Source organism: Frankliniella occidentalis, unplaced genomic scaffold (genome assembly GCF_000697945.3).
Source record: "Frankliniella occidentalis isolate FOCC.00 unplaced genomic scaffold, Focc_3.1 Scaffold18, whole genome shotgun sequence".
Lineage (NCBI taxonomy): Eukaryota > Metazoa > Arthropoda > Insecta > Thysanoptera > Thripidae > Frankliniella > Frankliniella occidentalis.
Genome location: NW_026267148.1, coordinates 1246546 through 1259347, shown reverse-complemented (window position 1 = coordinate 1259347; position 12802 = coordinate 1246546). Strand labels below are relative to the sequence as shown.

Sequence of the window (12802 nt, the reverse complement as noted above, 5' to 3'; positions counted from 1 at the left end):
TGCTCGCGCGTCCAACGGGACAGCATACCCACCAGGCGCCTGCGGAGGGTGCGTAGGCAATCCCGCGATGCTCGCGTTTTTTCCGGTCTTTGGCGACAACACAACTTTTGGCTACACGGACGTGGAATTTAGGGAACCGTTTACACCCGCTTTTCGTGCAAGTCGGAACACACCTATAAGGAACTCCCACGGCCCGCTTTCACCGTAAGTCGAACCCTAGGTCTGGAGCCGAGTCTCCTTACCTACCGCGACGCGGTGAAACCTGGTCGATAACCAACGCCGCAGGAACGAGAGGAACAAACAAGCCCAGAGTATTCGAACCTGCGATCTCTGATTGACACGGGGCTGACGTAACCACTTCGTCGCCGGCAGTCTACAAAGGGGGGTGGTATGAGACGCGGAGACGCGTCGACTCAGAGTCAGTCGCTCGCGTCAGTGCCCCAGTAGTAGCGCCAAACGCATCAAATGCGCTACAATCCGCGTGGGAAATCACACAAAAGGCGACACATACGCCTTTAAAGCGGATCACAACATTTGATGCGCAACATGATATGGATTTAGTGCGAACTGCGCGCATTTAATGCGTCACCAATGTATCACCTTTAATGTGCATTTCTATGCATATTGACGCGCATTTGATGCCTTTGGCTCTTGGTATGTGCATGAGAAACTGGAAGGTCAGTGGTTCGAATCTCAGTCAAATCGATATTTTCTCTGGCCAAAAACTTTTGAGTGAAAATGAACACAGCCGCGTTTCACCATTCCCTCTTTCGTAGAGTTCCGCAGGTTCGAATACTCTAAGCTACATAAGGGTTGTTGTCCGAATGGGACGGGCCTTATGCGGCCTCCTGTACAGTGCCGATCAGGCAGTGCGCATTAGATGCGCCTACGTGGTAACACATTTTAGTCGCATTAGAGGTACGTACATTCCATATGCATTTCCACATTAAATGCGCACTTATGCGCGTAACAAACATTAACCGCGTAAAAATGTGTTACCTTTTTGCGCATTTCAGTGCGCATTGCCGCACTTAATGCACATCAATTAATGTGCAAAGGCGCTTGCGAACCGCTCCGCCTGAATTTGGTTACCCTCCTGTGTCGTTCCTGTCCCGTTCGCTGGAAATGGGCCGTCGGGTCTCTTATGGACCTTCGACGAAGGCTTGGTGAAATAGGAGATTAAAGTTGAACTTAAAATGTTGTGGCCTGCGAAATATTTTTTTTTCTGCGTTCGGTAGCCGCAAGTGAAACGTCCGTATTTGTGGCCACAAAATTGTGGTTACAATGCACAATGCGGCCGGGGACCCCGGGCCCCATTTAGTGTAGATGCGTCCAGGCCCTTTCGGCTTGTCAGGGATTATGTGCAGAACAGGTCCTTGCCTTCTGCTGACAGCCTGAAGGCTTCGGATTTCATATTACCCGAAAAAGGATGTTCTATAGTCAGGTCGGAATAAGCCACAATTTTGTGGCCACAAATAGGGACGTGCAAGACAAGAGAAGAGAGTAGCGGATGGTAGCAGCGGAGCGGGTCTCAGCCGGCGTTTGAATAATGCGCGGCTCTACGCGCTGCTTTGCAAACAGTTCTGAGAAGAGGTTGGCACGAAACTGATCAAGGAATAGTTCTCATTCTGCAAGGGATCCAGAAAAACAGATTTAAAACATATTGTAATTTTACATAAATGCGAAATATCACTTTTTTTTTAAAGACGCCAGTTCACGAAATGGAAAGTAAAAGGCTGGGGATGTTATGACGTGAGAAGTGAATGTGAATGAGAGGTGGTTTTTAGCCTCGCACTAGGGTTCTAGTGTGTTTCACCAGACTTTTGACCAAGTTCCCCCACCCTCTCCCCTTCCCCTCCGGTTCACCGCTGACGTACATGTTTATTTACAGCTGCTAGACTAGTTGACGTTAAAACTATTGTCGTCTGATTACAAAGAAAGGTCATTTTATATAAATTTTAGGTATGTAATGATCGACTTTATCGGACTGTAAAATATGAATACGATTGGTGGCGTTAGAATTTTGAAGGTTCTCTAGTCAAATGCTGTCAGGTAAAAATTCCACTTGACTTATGTTTATTAACTCTTACCTCACTCCATTACCTTCTGCTTCCTTTGTATGAACTTTCGTGTTTTTATCTCTAGTCTGTGTTTGATTTAGATTTTGTAGGATTCGTTATCAGCAACTGGGTTGCATCCAGAGAGAAGTTGAGAAACCAGTGTCATAGAACTTTATTGCTATGGCTCAACAAGAGAATGTCAGTGCTAAAGACCCAAAAAGTATTGAAATACCTTGCACACAAGAGGCTTTTAGAAATCTGAGGAATGCAAAACGATTTGCCATAGATATTGGTAAGTTTGTGGTCCATAAAATTTTGTGTGGATCTAGTTGTAAGGTTCCTTTATTCATTTAGACTATCCATAGGCTGGACAATCGTAAGGAACGAAAATGGGTGAAACTGGGGAGGAAAAACGTTCCAAAAGTATTAATTATTAAATCATAAAATACTCTATATGGTTTATGTGTTGGCTTTTCAGGTATATCTCTGACAAAAATTGCCTACTATTCAACGGTGTCACATCGACGAGTACTTTATGATTCAGAGAGAGAAGATGGCAAATCTAGAGTTTCAGACAGAAACTCATTTGTGTATGAAGTTTCCGAAGGAGCCCGGCTCCATTTTATCAAATTTGAAACAAAGTACATTGAACATTGTCTGGACTTTGTTCGAGCAAATCTTATCCAAAGTAAAGATAAAATGGCTGGAAAAACTATTAAAGCAACAGGCATCGGCACATTCAGATATGCTGATTTGCTTCAAGATAAACTAGGCTTGTCAGTCGACAAAGAAGATGAAATTGACTGCCTCATTAAAGGTTGCAATTTTCTTCTGAAAAATATTTCAAATGAAGCTTTTACATACCATCGCCATGGGGAGCCCGAGTATGTGTTTCAGTCTGCTGATCCTAACATATTCCCTTACATGTTGGTAAATATTGGTTCTGGAGTGAGTATTATGAAGGTTGAAAGTGAGCATTGTCATGAAAGAATTGGTGGTACAGCAACTGGGGGAGGAACGTTTTGGGGATTGGGTTCATTACTTACTTCAGCCAAGGGCTTTGATGAGTTGTTAGATCTGGCTGAGAAAGGAGACCATCGAAATGTTGATGTGTTGGTTGGAGATCTGTCTGGTTCAGATTATGAAAAGTTTGGATTGTCTGGTGATTTGATTGCCTCAGCTTTTGGAAAAGCAATGAACTGTAATAATGCATCAAATGAAAAATGCAAGTCACAATTTGCTGAGGCTGACATCGCCAAAAGTTTGCTCTTTACAATCAGCAATGACATTGGGCAAATAGCTTGTTTGTATGCAATGATGCATAATCTGAAAAAGGTGAGATTTTTTTCCCCTCCTCCTTACATTTACAATTTTTCTATTACACTGATCTTTGATTGTTGCACAAGAATGAGTTTTCAGTCATCTTCATCTCAGCTCATATGTGTAGGTTTACTTTGGTGGACACTTCTTGCGGAATCATCCTCTTAGTATGCACACTGTCAGTTTCGCCATCAATTACTGGAGCCGAGGTCAAGTTCAATCTCTATTCCTGCGTCATGAGGGGTACCTTGGAGCAATTGGTGCCTTCTTGAAAGGAGCCGAGGAATGTGGTGAGGATTTTTAATTTTCTTTATTGTAAAATTCAATTGCATACTTTCACACTGTGACTTTTCTTTTCTTTTTATAATTTCAGATACTGACAAATATTCTTGGCAAGAAAATTATGATGGCAGTTCTGGCTTGCAGGGAACTGTAGTAACTCCTTTACTGGCAGGCCTGCCTGTCAGCCAGTTGGAAATTGATCGTTGGGAGTCAGCAGTTGGATTCTTTCCCTTACTTGCGGATCCAGCCGACTATACGCCTGACACGGTAAATCTCACGCAAGACAATGACGCTAGGTAAACAATTTTGTTGAAATATTGCAAGTGAAAAAGAAGGAAAAACTGATGAACTGACTTTCTAACCTGTTTTACTTTCTTAACAATCTAGACATTACTGGCTTGATAGTTTTGAGACATCTGTAGATAAGTATGTTCAGAGAGCAGTCTTAAGCCAACCTGATTCAGAAACAGCTGAGGAAAGAGGGCAAAAGTTTAAAGATAAGTTTGTAGCCCGAATTCAGTATTTAAGAACCCATCCATTGTGAGTAATGACATTTAAATTAAACTGCTTTCTCACCATCAAGAGAAGATGATAAGCTAATTGATAAACTAATTTTTCCAGTGCTTATGGCAGTCTAACTGTAAGAAGTCTTTTAGATACCATAGAACACTGTCTGCGTGAGCTAGATTTCCCAGACCCCTATTTATTGGTATGCAACCCAAACTATCTAACTTTTGTTCTGATTCTAATATCTGAAAGAGTTTTTCTTATGCTTTGCTTTACCTGTGTCAATACATTTGCAGCAAAAGCAGTCTGAAAATGAAACAGCTCTTAATGAGTTATCTACCAGATTTTCTGACTTGGATAAACTCTCTGGCTCAGAGCTCCATGAAGTACTTGTCACATCAATACTTGCGGGTAACATGTTCGACTGGGGTGCTGCTGAGTCCGTCAAACTTATTGACAAGGGTTCTTTTGGCATGAAAGAGGCCCTTGGGGCAATTCAGCGTGAGTATTGTGTATTCTTTATTTCCTAGCTTTACACCCTTCTAATTTCTTGGAATAATTCTGGATTTGTCCAAATTTTTACAGCTCGACCATGGTTAATAGATGACCTTGATCTTTGGGTACATCACATGAAAACTAGACCAGCACACAATTGTTGCGCTATTTTTGTAGACAACTGTGGCGTGGATTTGATTCTTGGCATCATACCATTTGCAAGAGAAATGTTGAAAAGGGGCACCCGTGTGTTACTGTGTTCTAATTCAGAGCCAGCTTTAAATGATGTGACTCATACCGAACTCTTAGGAGTTCTTAGTAGAGCTAGTTCTCTATGTCCAGTTATTGCAGGGGCACTCACAACCCAACGTTTAATTGCTGTTCCCACAGCTCAGTCTGGGCCTTGTTTGGATTTCAGGTATAGTATATTCTCAGAGAACCAAAATACAGTTGATTTAATCCAAATGTTACTTCAAAGAAGCTTATCCTTTTTTCAGCCGCGTTAGCATACAATTAATTCAAGCAATGATTCATCACAATGTCGACCTTATAGTTATAGAAGGTATGGGACGAGCTCTTCACACCAATCTACTAGCCAAATTCAAATGTGACTGTCTCAAGTTGGCTGTCATAAAGAATCGCTGGCTAGCTCAACGCTTAGGAGGTGATATATTCTCAGTTCTATGTAAATTTGAACCAATGCCCTCAAACAAGTGTATTCCAGAGGATCAGGGTCGGTATAAAATTGATACAATGCATAAAACAGAAGCAATGGAGGCACGGTAGTTCACCCTCTACAAAATATACACACCCGTGAATCCTTTAGAATGTCTGTGAAACACCAAAGGAGTATATGTTGGTTGTTTTAAAATGAAGAGTGCAGAAAATTCTTCTGTAGCGTAATGAACTTGCCACTGCCATTGTTGGTTATCCCACATAAAATGTTTCCTTTGTTGACATTTATGACCCAGTATTGAATTTACTTAAATTCTTGATGGATTGTGCTTGATTCTGTATACAACACACTTTCAAAAAAGAAAAAAATCAAACAAGATTCAAATCCTGAAAGAAGTTTGACCTGTGTGCCATATATTTTAAAATCCTACGTCACTCATATTTTTTATTGTGATGTACCTACCTTAAGCACTGAGCAGTAATATGTTATTAATAATCTGCTTTTACTTAATAATTGAGATGGTAGGTTAAAATTATCAGTATGAGCATTATCATTTTACATTTAAAACCTTGTTGATCTTCTTCATTTCTCTTTTATGCATTTCATACATTTGCTGTCATCTTGTTCCCTCATTCACTAAAAGAACTTGTTTTTCTAGTTGAAGCACCTAGTTTCACTTCATTATGGTAGTGTTTGTAATCTATTTTTTTTATATCTATCTTATTTTACTTATTTATGGATGTTTCCTCTATTAACTCTGCGTTGATATCTAGTATTTCATTTCCCTAAGATGTGCCATATCTCTCAAATTTGATTCCTTGTTGATTACCTAAACAGTATAAGCTTTAGTTTATACTAAGTTTGTTATTGCTTTGAAGTTGCTGCCAAATAACGAGTGAAGAAAAATAACGTAAATATAGGTGGATAAGCTGAAGCAAGCCATATGGCGCAGCCACATAGTTTTCTCCCTAGAGTTAAGGCATGTGGCTTTTTCTTCAGCTTACTCCAGATTCAACTTGATGAGGCTTTATCTACCCAATGCTATTTTTGTTCTGTTAAGAGTGTTCTGTGGTGCCTATATTTTCAAAATACAAATGGTGCTAATCTAGATACCAAAATTTCTTCTTGTTATATTTGTTTGCCAATGCTGCTCTATGGGTCCAACAGATGAACTCTTGTATATATTTTAGATAAAGTATTAAAATTTTTATATCTGCGGGCACCTTAGACCATTGTATTTGCACTCAAAGCTGGCTGTTTTAGAAAAAGAAAAATGATTGAGTATGATACTTGGATTGCTAGTCTTAAACTAATTCACAATTTGCATCTCAAATTTTTCAAATTAAAAATTCTGAGAGTTCATATTATTTGTTGTAAGACGGATAGGTTTAACAGTCAATTACATTGAAGTAAAGTAACACAACAGCAACTCTATGTGCTAAAAAATTACTAGGGAGCAAAATGTTCAATTAAGTAAATAAAAGACGTGAGGTCAATCTACTTGAAGGATAAATTCAATCTTAAAGATAATTTGATTGGACCACATGGTTCTCCTCATACAAGGTATGCCACTTAATTGAACCATTGTGATACAATTGTTACAAACTATTAATTATATTTAAAAAAAAAGTTACATATTAAATCCTAAATCTTTTCCCATTTTTTCTTCTTCAAAACTCTAATTTTCCTCCCCCCCAACCTAACCCAATCTACACAAAACATCTATCAACTGGAGACAACACCACAAGACTAGAAAAACGAGTAAAAACTGGAGTGATAAAAAAAGACAATCAATAACTTATTGAGCTTGAAATAATAACAATATAAATATATCACATATTACAAAAAGTATATTTTTACTTAAGTTTAATGTTAATAACTAGCTGTGCACAACTTCCTTAGTGAAAACTCATGTATTAACGAGGATTTTCATACTCAATTCCATATGTGTGGTAAAAAGATACCTGAATGAAAAAAACTTACCTCGGACTATAAACTGAAACATGTGCAAAGGAGACGGAAGGGCACTCCATTCCAGAAAGCCAAATAGTGTTCTAAGTTAATAATTAGGAATATAAAAATGCATCAAGCCAATCAAATACAATGCTAATAGGACAAAGATCCAGAGGACAACTTTTGTACAAAAGTTTTACCCAGTTGGGGTAGAAAAGAGTAAAGACACTATACTCTTACATCAGCTAATATAAAATATGCCAAGACCACTGTTTTCAGAAAACTTAAGTGAGAACCTTTGGTTAATCTTTGTACTAATCCTCATTGAACATACAAACATGATACTTCTTAACTACATGGAAACTCAATGCTGTATTTAGTAAAGAATTAAAAAAAAATGTATTGAGCACATACTAATTCCTTTGTGTAAAGATTCTTACAGAGAGAAAACTTGAGACTTAAATAAGTGGAATGTTATGTTTGCAAGGACCTCAACAAATAATAGGTACCATACTCACAGAATTTTGCAGACAAAAATGGAAAGTAGAAGGCTCGGAAAAACTTTCCTGACCTAAAAAAAGAATTGGATGAGTGTGAGTGCACAAGTAAGTGATAAAAGATGGAAGTATGATGAGCATCCAATGTACACATTAGGTCTTACTTTGCAGCATTCAAGAAAGGAAGGCTCTTAACAACAGTCCATGCAGAATTATTACTCGCATAATGTGGCTCAAGAGGAGATTCAGAGCCTAGATAGGCATCAATCAAAAAGTGACATTTTTCTACAGGAAACTGTAACATTTGATGGCAAGTTTAGAAATAGAAAGTAAATCAGTTGATAAGCTTAAGTTTGGAATAATCGAAATTATGACAATCTTACATATCTTGAAGGCTCTTCAAGATTTTGATCATTCATGTTTTTCGGTATGATGGCAGTTGCATTCTGACCACTGCTGAAGGGAGCAGGGAGCTGTCCCTTAAATTCTGATTGAAGGAATCTAAGGTGGAATCTGTAACAATGGAGAATGAAATTTTAAATTAATTTAAAATTATAATCGCAAGGAGAAAGACAAAGTTATAACTGAATGAAATTCTATTGATTACACCCACATACCGGTCATTGGGCAAAAAGAAACTCGAAGGGAACCTATACCACTCTTTACCAACACAAACATTTATATTCCCCTTGGGGAGCTCTCCACTGCTCTCTAAACCACCCAACTCCATCAGAATATCCATGGGAGCGTGATAACCTGTGACAAACTTATTAAGTAAACTCTCAAATCCTAGAATGTTAACCATGCATAAATGCTCAATTAATTTATTATTGTGTACCTTTATGCAGGGAAAGAATGCGTGACACGCCAAGAATAGAACAAATAGCTACGACAAAGACAAAAATAGGAATTGTGTCATTCAGATAGTGCATTTTCTTGCTGTCTGCCTTGTTTTTTTTACGAAATTGTATTAAAAGAGCAAACCACAACTTTTGCAAAGTATCAACAGTCACTGCACCACATAGACAAATGAGAGGATACACTGGAAAAAGAAATCTCTCTTCCTAGAAAAGAAAAGAAGGAATTAATCAGCAATCCGGATCTTATATCAATACAAGATCGATGCAATTAAATGACAACAAATCTACCTTATGTGGCTGCAGGAAGAACACCACACACCATAGGTAAAGTGGCATTAACGACAACCAGAATGGTAGACATGCTGAATGTCTAGGCTGAGATTTGACCACAAATTCTGAAACGAACTTTAAGAGAGGTAAGAACAGTGATTATAGAATTTGAACATAAATATCCAAATAACTAGATACCATTGGTATTAATAATATTTTTAGGAACATACCAAAACAAATGGTGTAAGGATAGCAAATATTGATACAAAATTAAAGTTTAAAAAACAGTTGACAAAATAGAATGACCATGGCTCTGTTCCGTACAAATCTGGTCCATGTGATGAAAACACATTGTATAAGACAATGTTGATGGGCGCAAACACAATGCGACCATAGTACTGAGAGTCCAACCATATCATAATGGGCTATTGAGGAAAGAAATATTTTACAGATTGTGAATTATTTCAAAATCATAAGCTTGAGGAAACTTGTATCAAATAAAGCATTACCACAATTGCCACAGTTGATATGGCACTCCATCGTAAGAATCGAGCTATGTCACCCTTTCTTAGGACTAGGTCAACAGCAATTGGTAATCTGTAAAAGACACCATGTTAGTATATCTGAGAGGTCACTAGCTAAGCCTTTTTTGATCTTGAACTATACGCTAAGAAAATGTATTACCCAATGAGACCTGCAAACGGCCAACTTAAAAATGCAGACAAGGCTGTTGTGAAAATGGCCAACTCATACTTGCGCTGGAACCAAGCTGCCATAGATAGAAGTGTTATATACCTGATGAATTACAAATTATTCTGTTAAAGCATCAAAGAGAGGAAAGAGATTTCTCTGATGTTTTATTTCATGCTACTGAAATTTACACATAACAAACAAATAGATTTAAAAAAGAAGTGTACTTACATTGAAAAAGTGGATGGTAGAAATGCTGAACTCGATATAAACATACCAGCACTTAATAATAGAAAGGCAAGAGTCAAACGACCAATAGCCACTCCAAACTCTCTACAAACTGCCCTGCAGAATATAAATATATTGTTTTGAAAAGAGAATAGTATTTCAAGCTCTGTTACTAGGTAAGATTTAGTTAATTTGCCATTTTTTTTTATTCAGACGAAGGAATGGAATATAGCTTACTTGTAAAAATAGAGTTCACACTGGGCACACACAAAAGCAAAAAGGCATCGTGAAAAGTAAAAAGTAAGCATTCTGTTTGTTTGAAAAAGTTGTGAGTACACCCACGCAGGGAACATGTTCACCATAATATATGTATAGGACCTCAGAGCAAATTCAGGAGAATACTCCCATGTCTGAAATCCTTTCCCATAAAGCATAAAGTGACTCTAAAAATAAAAAAAGAGAGAGTAACATGACTGCAAGAGAGCTTCTGTACTTCAGAAAATGGATGCCAACTCACCGGTTCCCAAAAATTGTATGTCTCGTCACAATCAGAAATATTGCTCCATATTGCAGCACAAAATCGAGCTGTTAACAAGACTTTGAAAGCCATGTCAGCTCGAGGATATACAAGTCCTATCTCTGATGGGTGTGGGGATACTGGAACATCTTCATTTCTAGATGGAGACAAATGCAGAATCACTTAAGAATAAAAGAGTCTCAATTTAACTCCTTTTTAAAAAAATGAAATAAATACGACTTAGAAAAACATAAGACTAGCAAGCGTAAGAACATGGGATAAACTCCGAGCGTTTTATTTAATTAAGGTACTTAAAGTAAATATACTTTTAGTCATCACAACTATCAAAGTGAGGTTAATGCCACGTAAATAATATGATTCTTTCAAAGAATACGTACTTTTGTAGAGGCGTTTTTTTCGCTGCCAGTTTTTTGACATCTTTCTTTGAAAAAGCACTTTGTCGTGAACGCAAAGAAGGGGCCATTGTCGCAAAGTAGAAAGACAACCCCGGCTAAGAAGCCGGTCCGTGGTTGCAGCTCCGCTTCTGCAGCTGTTCAAAAAGCAGCCAGCAGCAGAAGCTGAAGCAGACGCCGCCATCGCGCAGATGACAGTTGGTGTCCGTTCCGTTCCCCGAGTTCCCTCCTTCAAAGCAGTCGCGGGACTGTTTCAAAAGCCTCGCAAGCTTGAAAATAGCCTACGACCAATCGAGTGTCGAGGTTTACTTTTGTTCAAGCAACATATACCTATTTGTGCATTTTGAAGTGCTGGGAACAACACATCAAAAGATGGCGATAACTTTTTTGGAGCTCCTGTAGTGAGTGAGAGGTCGGACGAGTCTTAGTCGCTGTTGGCCAGCTACCGTCCTCCCGTAGGCAACACCGCACCGATTCTTCGCTCTCGGCTGTCGCTTTGGGCTCTCGCATTTAGCTCTTGGCTTTAGCTCTCCTAACTAAATACAGCTCCAAAGTGTCACTCTCCCAGCGACCAAGTTCCGGCTCACCTCTCACTAAATGGAACCCCCAAAAATTTATCGCCATCTTTTGATATGTTGTTCCCAGCACTTCAAAATGCACAAATTGGCATATTTTGTATGAACCCCCCCAAAATATTTCTTTACACATAATTCTTTAGCAGTCAGCGACGAGAGAACAGAGAGCAGAGGATGTTCTGAACTTTTTTGTGTCCCAAAAATAAGTGAAAGTGAGAATAAACATTTTCTTATTTGCTGAACGCTTTATTTAAGCAGTCCACTAAATATTATCAGATATTTAAAGTAAAAGGTATGGAGTGTGAACTTTGGCTGTAGTGTCGGGGTAGTGATGCCTGGAGACAACATATATGTGTTTCCAATCACCGTGAAAAATATCCTCGCGGATCTACAACATTTGTAGTAATTTTTATTTGCAAAATATGTTGTAAATTTGCGACAGCCCATTATCGCTTTTTGATCAATTCCAAGTCGATACGAATAAGTGCTTCTGTAGCTTAAATGTACAATTTGAAATGGCGATTTTTACGACTCGTATCATGGAAAATTTTCCCGTAAACCTACGACTATTTTTCACAGCGATGGGAAACACTTTGATTAACATCGGAAAACTGCCAAATCGTGTGTATTGTATGTTCTGTACTCACTGTTCCGCCGTCGCTTTGGACAAGAACCAACACCGGCTGTCCACTGGCTGTGAGAATACGCACCCCGTAGTCACCCTCTCGCCTCGCCACCTTGTGCCATGGCAATATTTTCCAATAAATTACAGGTTGCCCGTCTTGTTGCCCCCCATAGTTTTCCCTTCACTGCTGCTGAACTGGACGGGCATGTCATAATACGAGAACCAGGGCTTGACGCGCAATGTTCTGGGGCCCGCCGCTGCGAAGCCTGCAGCCTGATGCTCCGTCTCCGGGTGGCCCTGAAGCCAGACGGCCAGCTCCTCGCCCCGCCGCTCGACGACAAACACGTTCTCACCGGCAGGGAAGTCCACCCAGCCAGTTACATTCTTCTGGTTCTGAAAAATAAACATAAAATTAATTTTGTCCTAACTAACGTCCTTAAACTACAAGTATTGCCCTTATTGAGGCTGGATCATCCAAAAAGTACGACCGTCATCGGCCGTTACAAAATTGCTAAGGTCAGCCAATGAAAGGTCTCATAACGCCTTCTAGGTAGGCAACATCTTGTCTGCAGCGCTTGCGTGTACTGCGGGGTGGCCTACCCCGAGTCTCGCAGGCGCCAAGCCCTCGTAATGATGGAATGGATATGAGAAGGAGATGTACAATCTATCAGTACAGACAGATCAGTGTGAAATTTTTTCAATGTCAGCGTCGCCGAACTTACACGGCGCGGGTGACTTTAGTGGTGGCGTATTTCCGAGGGGGCCACTACTCCGGCAATCTTGTGTAGACCCACCCCGGTCAATCTGCGATAATCTTCGACAATCTCTAGGGAA

General features: G+C 39.4%; 3 protein-coding genes across 4 annotated transcripts in view; 1 reads left to right on the top strand and 2 right to left on the bottom strand.

Moving 5' to 3' along the window:
- The first annotated feature begins 1816 nt into the window (after positions 1-1816).
- Positions 1817-6999, top strand: LOC113210651 (4'-phosphopantetheine phosphatase). Of its 2 annotated transcripts, none has more exons than XM_026428741.2 (10): positions 1817-1962; positions 2162-2352; positions 2539-3395; positions 3508-3670; positions 3754-3958; positions 4050-4202; positions 4284-4371; positions 4466-4670; positions 4755-5082; positions 5162-6999. In XM_026428741.2, exons 2-10 carry the CDS (start codon positions 2241-2243, stop codon positions 5448-5450), a joined length of 2400 nt encoding a protein of 799 aa, XP_026284526.1. In that variant the 5' UTR covers positions 1817-1962; positions 2162-2240; the 3' UTR covers positions 5451-6999. The 2 variants fall into 2 exon arrangements, with proteins under 2 accessions (XP_026284526.1, XP_026284525.1); XM_026428740.2 differs by having other exon boundaries at positions 1847-2052.
- On the bottom strand, positions 6833-11139 carry LOC113210652 (alpha-1,2-mannosyltransferase ALG9). The gene is made up of 13 exons (XM_026428742.2): positions 10754-11139; positions 10356-10512; positions 10076-10281; positions 9842-9955; positions 9605-9715; positions 9430-9517; positions 9151-9345; positions 8939-9055; positions 8629-8854; positions 8408-8546; positions 8174-8303; positions 7955-8085; positions 6833-7864 (listed from the first exon to the last, which is right to left on the bottom strand). Exons 1-13 carry the CDS (start codon positions 10837-10839, stop codon positions 7768-7770), a joined length of 1797 nt encoding a protein of 598 aa, XP_026284527.1. The 5' UTR covers positions 10840-11139; the 3' UTR covers positions 6833-7767.
- Positions 11140-11568: 429 nt separating this feature from the next.
- Positions 11569-12802, bottom strand: part of LOC113210653 (uncharacterized) — a 10171-nt gene continuing 8937 nt past the window's right edge. Inside the window, exon 4 of the mRNA XM_052264331.1 lies at positions 11569-12361. Within this exon, the coding sequence (XP_052120291.1) occupies positions 12110-12361 (252 nt within the window). The 3' untranslated portion in view covers positions 11569-12109. The remainder of the gene's footprint in view (positions 12362-12802) is intronic.

Coding starts and splice junctions, on each gene's coding strand:
- LOC113210651 (XM_026428741.2), top strand. CDS start 2,241: ATGGCTCAACAAGAGAATGTCAGTGCTAAAGACCCAAAAAGTATTGAA. Junction 4,203..4,283: donor TATTTAAGAACCCATCCATT/GTGAGTAATGAC, acceptor TAATTTTTCCAG/TGCTTATGGCAGTCTAACTG. Junction 4,671..4,754: donor GGCCCTTGGGGCAATTCAGC/GTGAGTATTGTG, acceptor AAATTTTTACAG/CTCGACCATGGTTAATAGAT.
- LOC113210652 (XM_026428742.2), bottom strand. CDS start 10,839: ATGGCCCCTTCTTTGCGTTCACGACAAAGTGCTTTTTCAAAGAAAGAT. Junction 8,304..8,407: donor TTCTTTTTGCCCAATGACCG/GTATGTGGGTGT, acceptor CCATTGTTACAG/ATTCCACCTTAGATTCCTTC. Junction 7,865..7,954: donor CCTTTCTTGAATGCTGCAAA/GTAAGACCTAAT, acceptor TTCTTTTTTTAG/GTCAGGAAAGTTTTTCCGAG.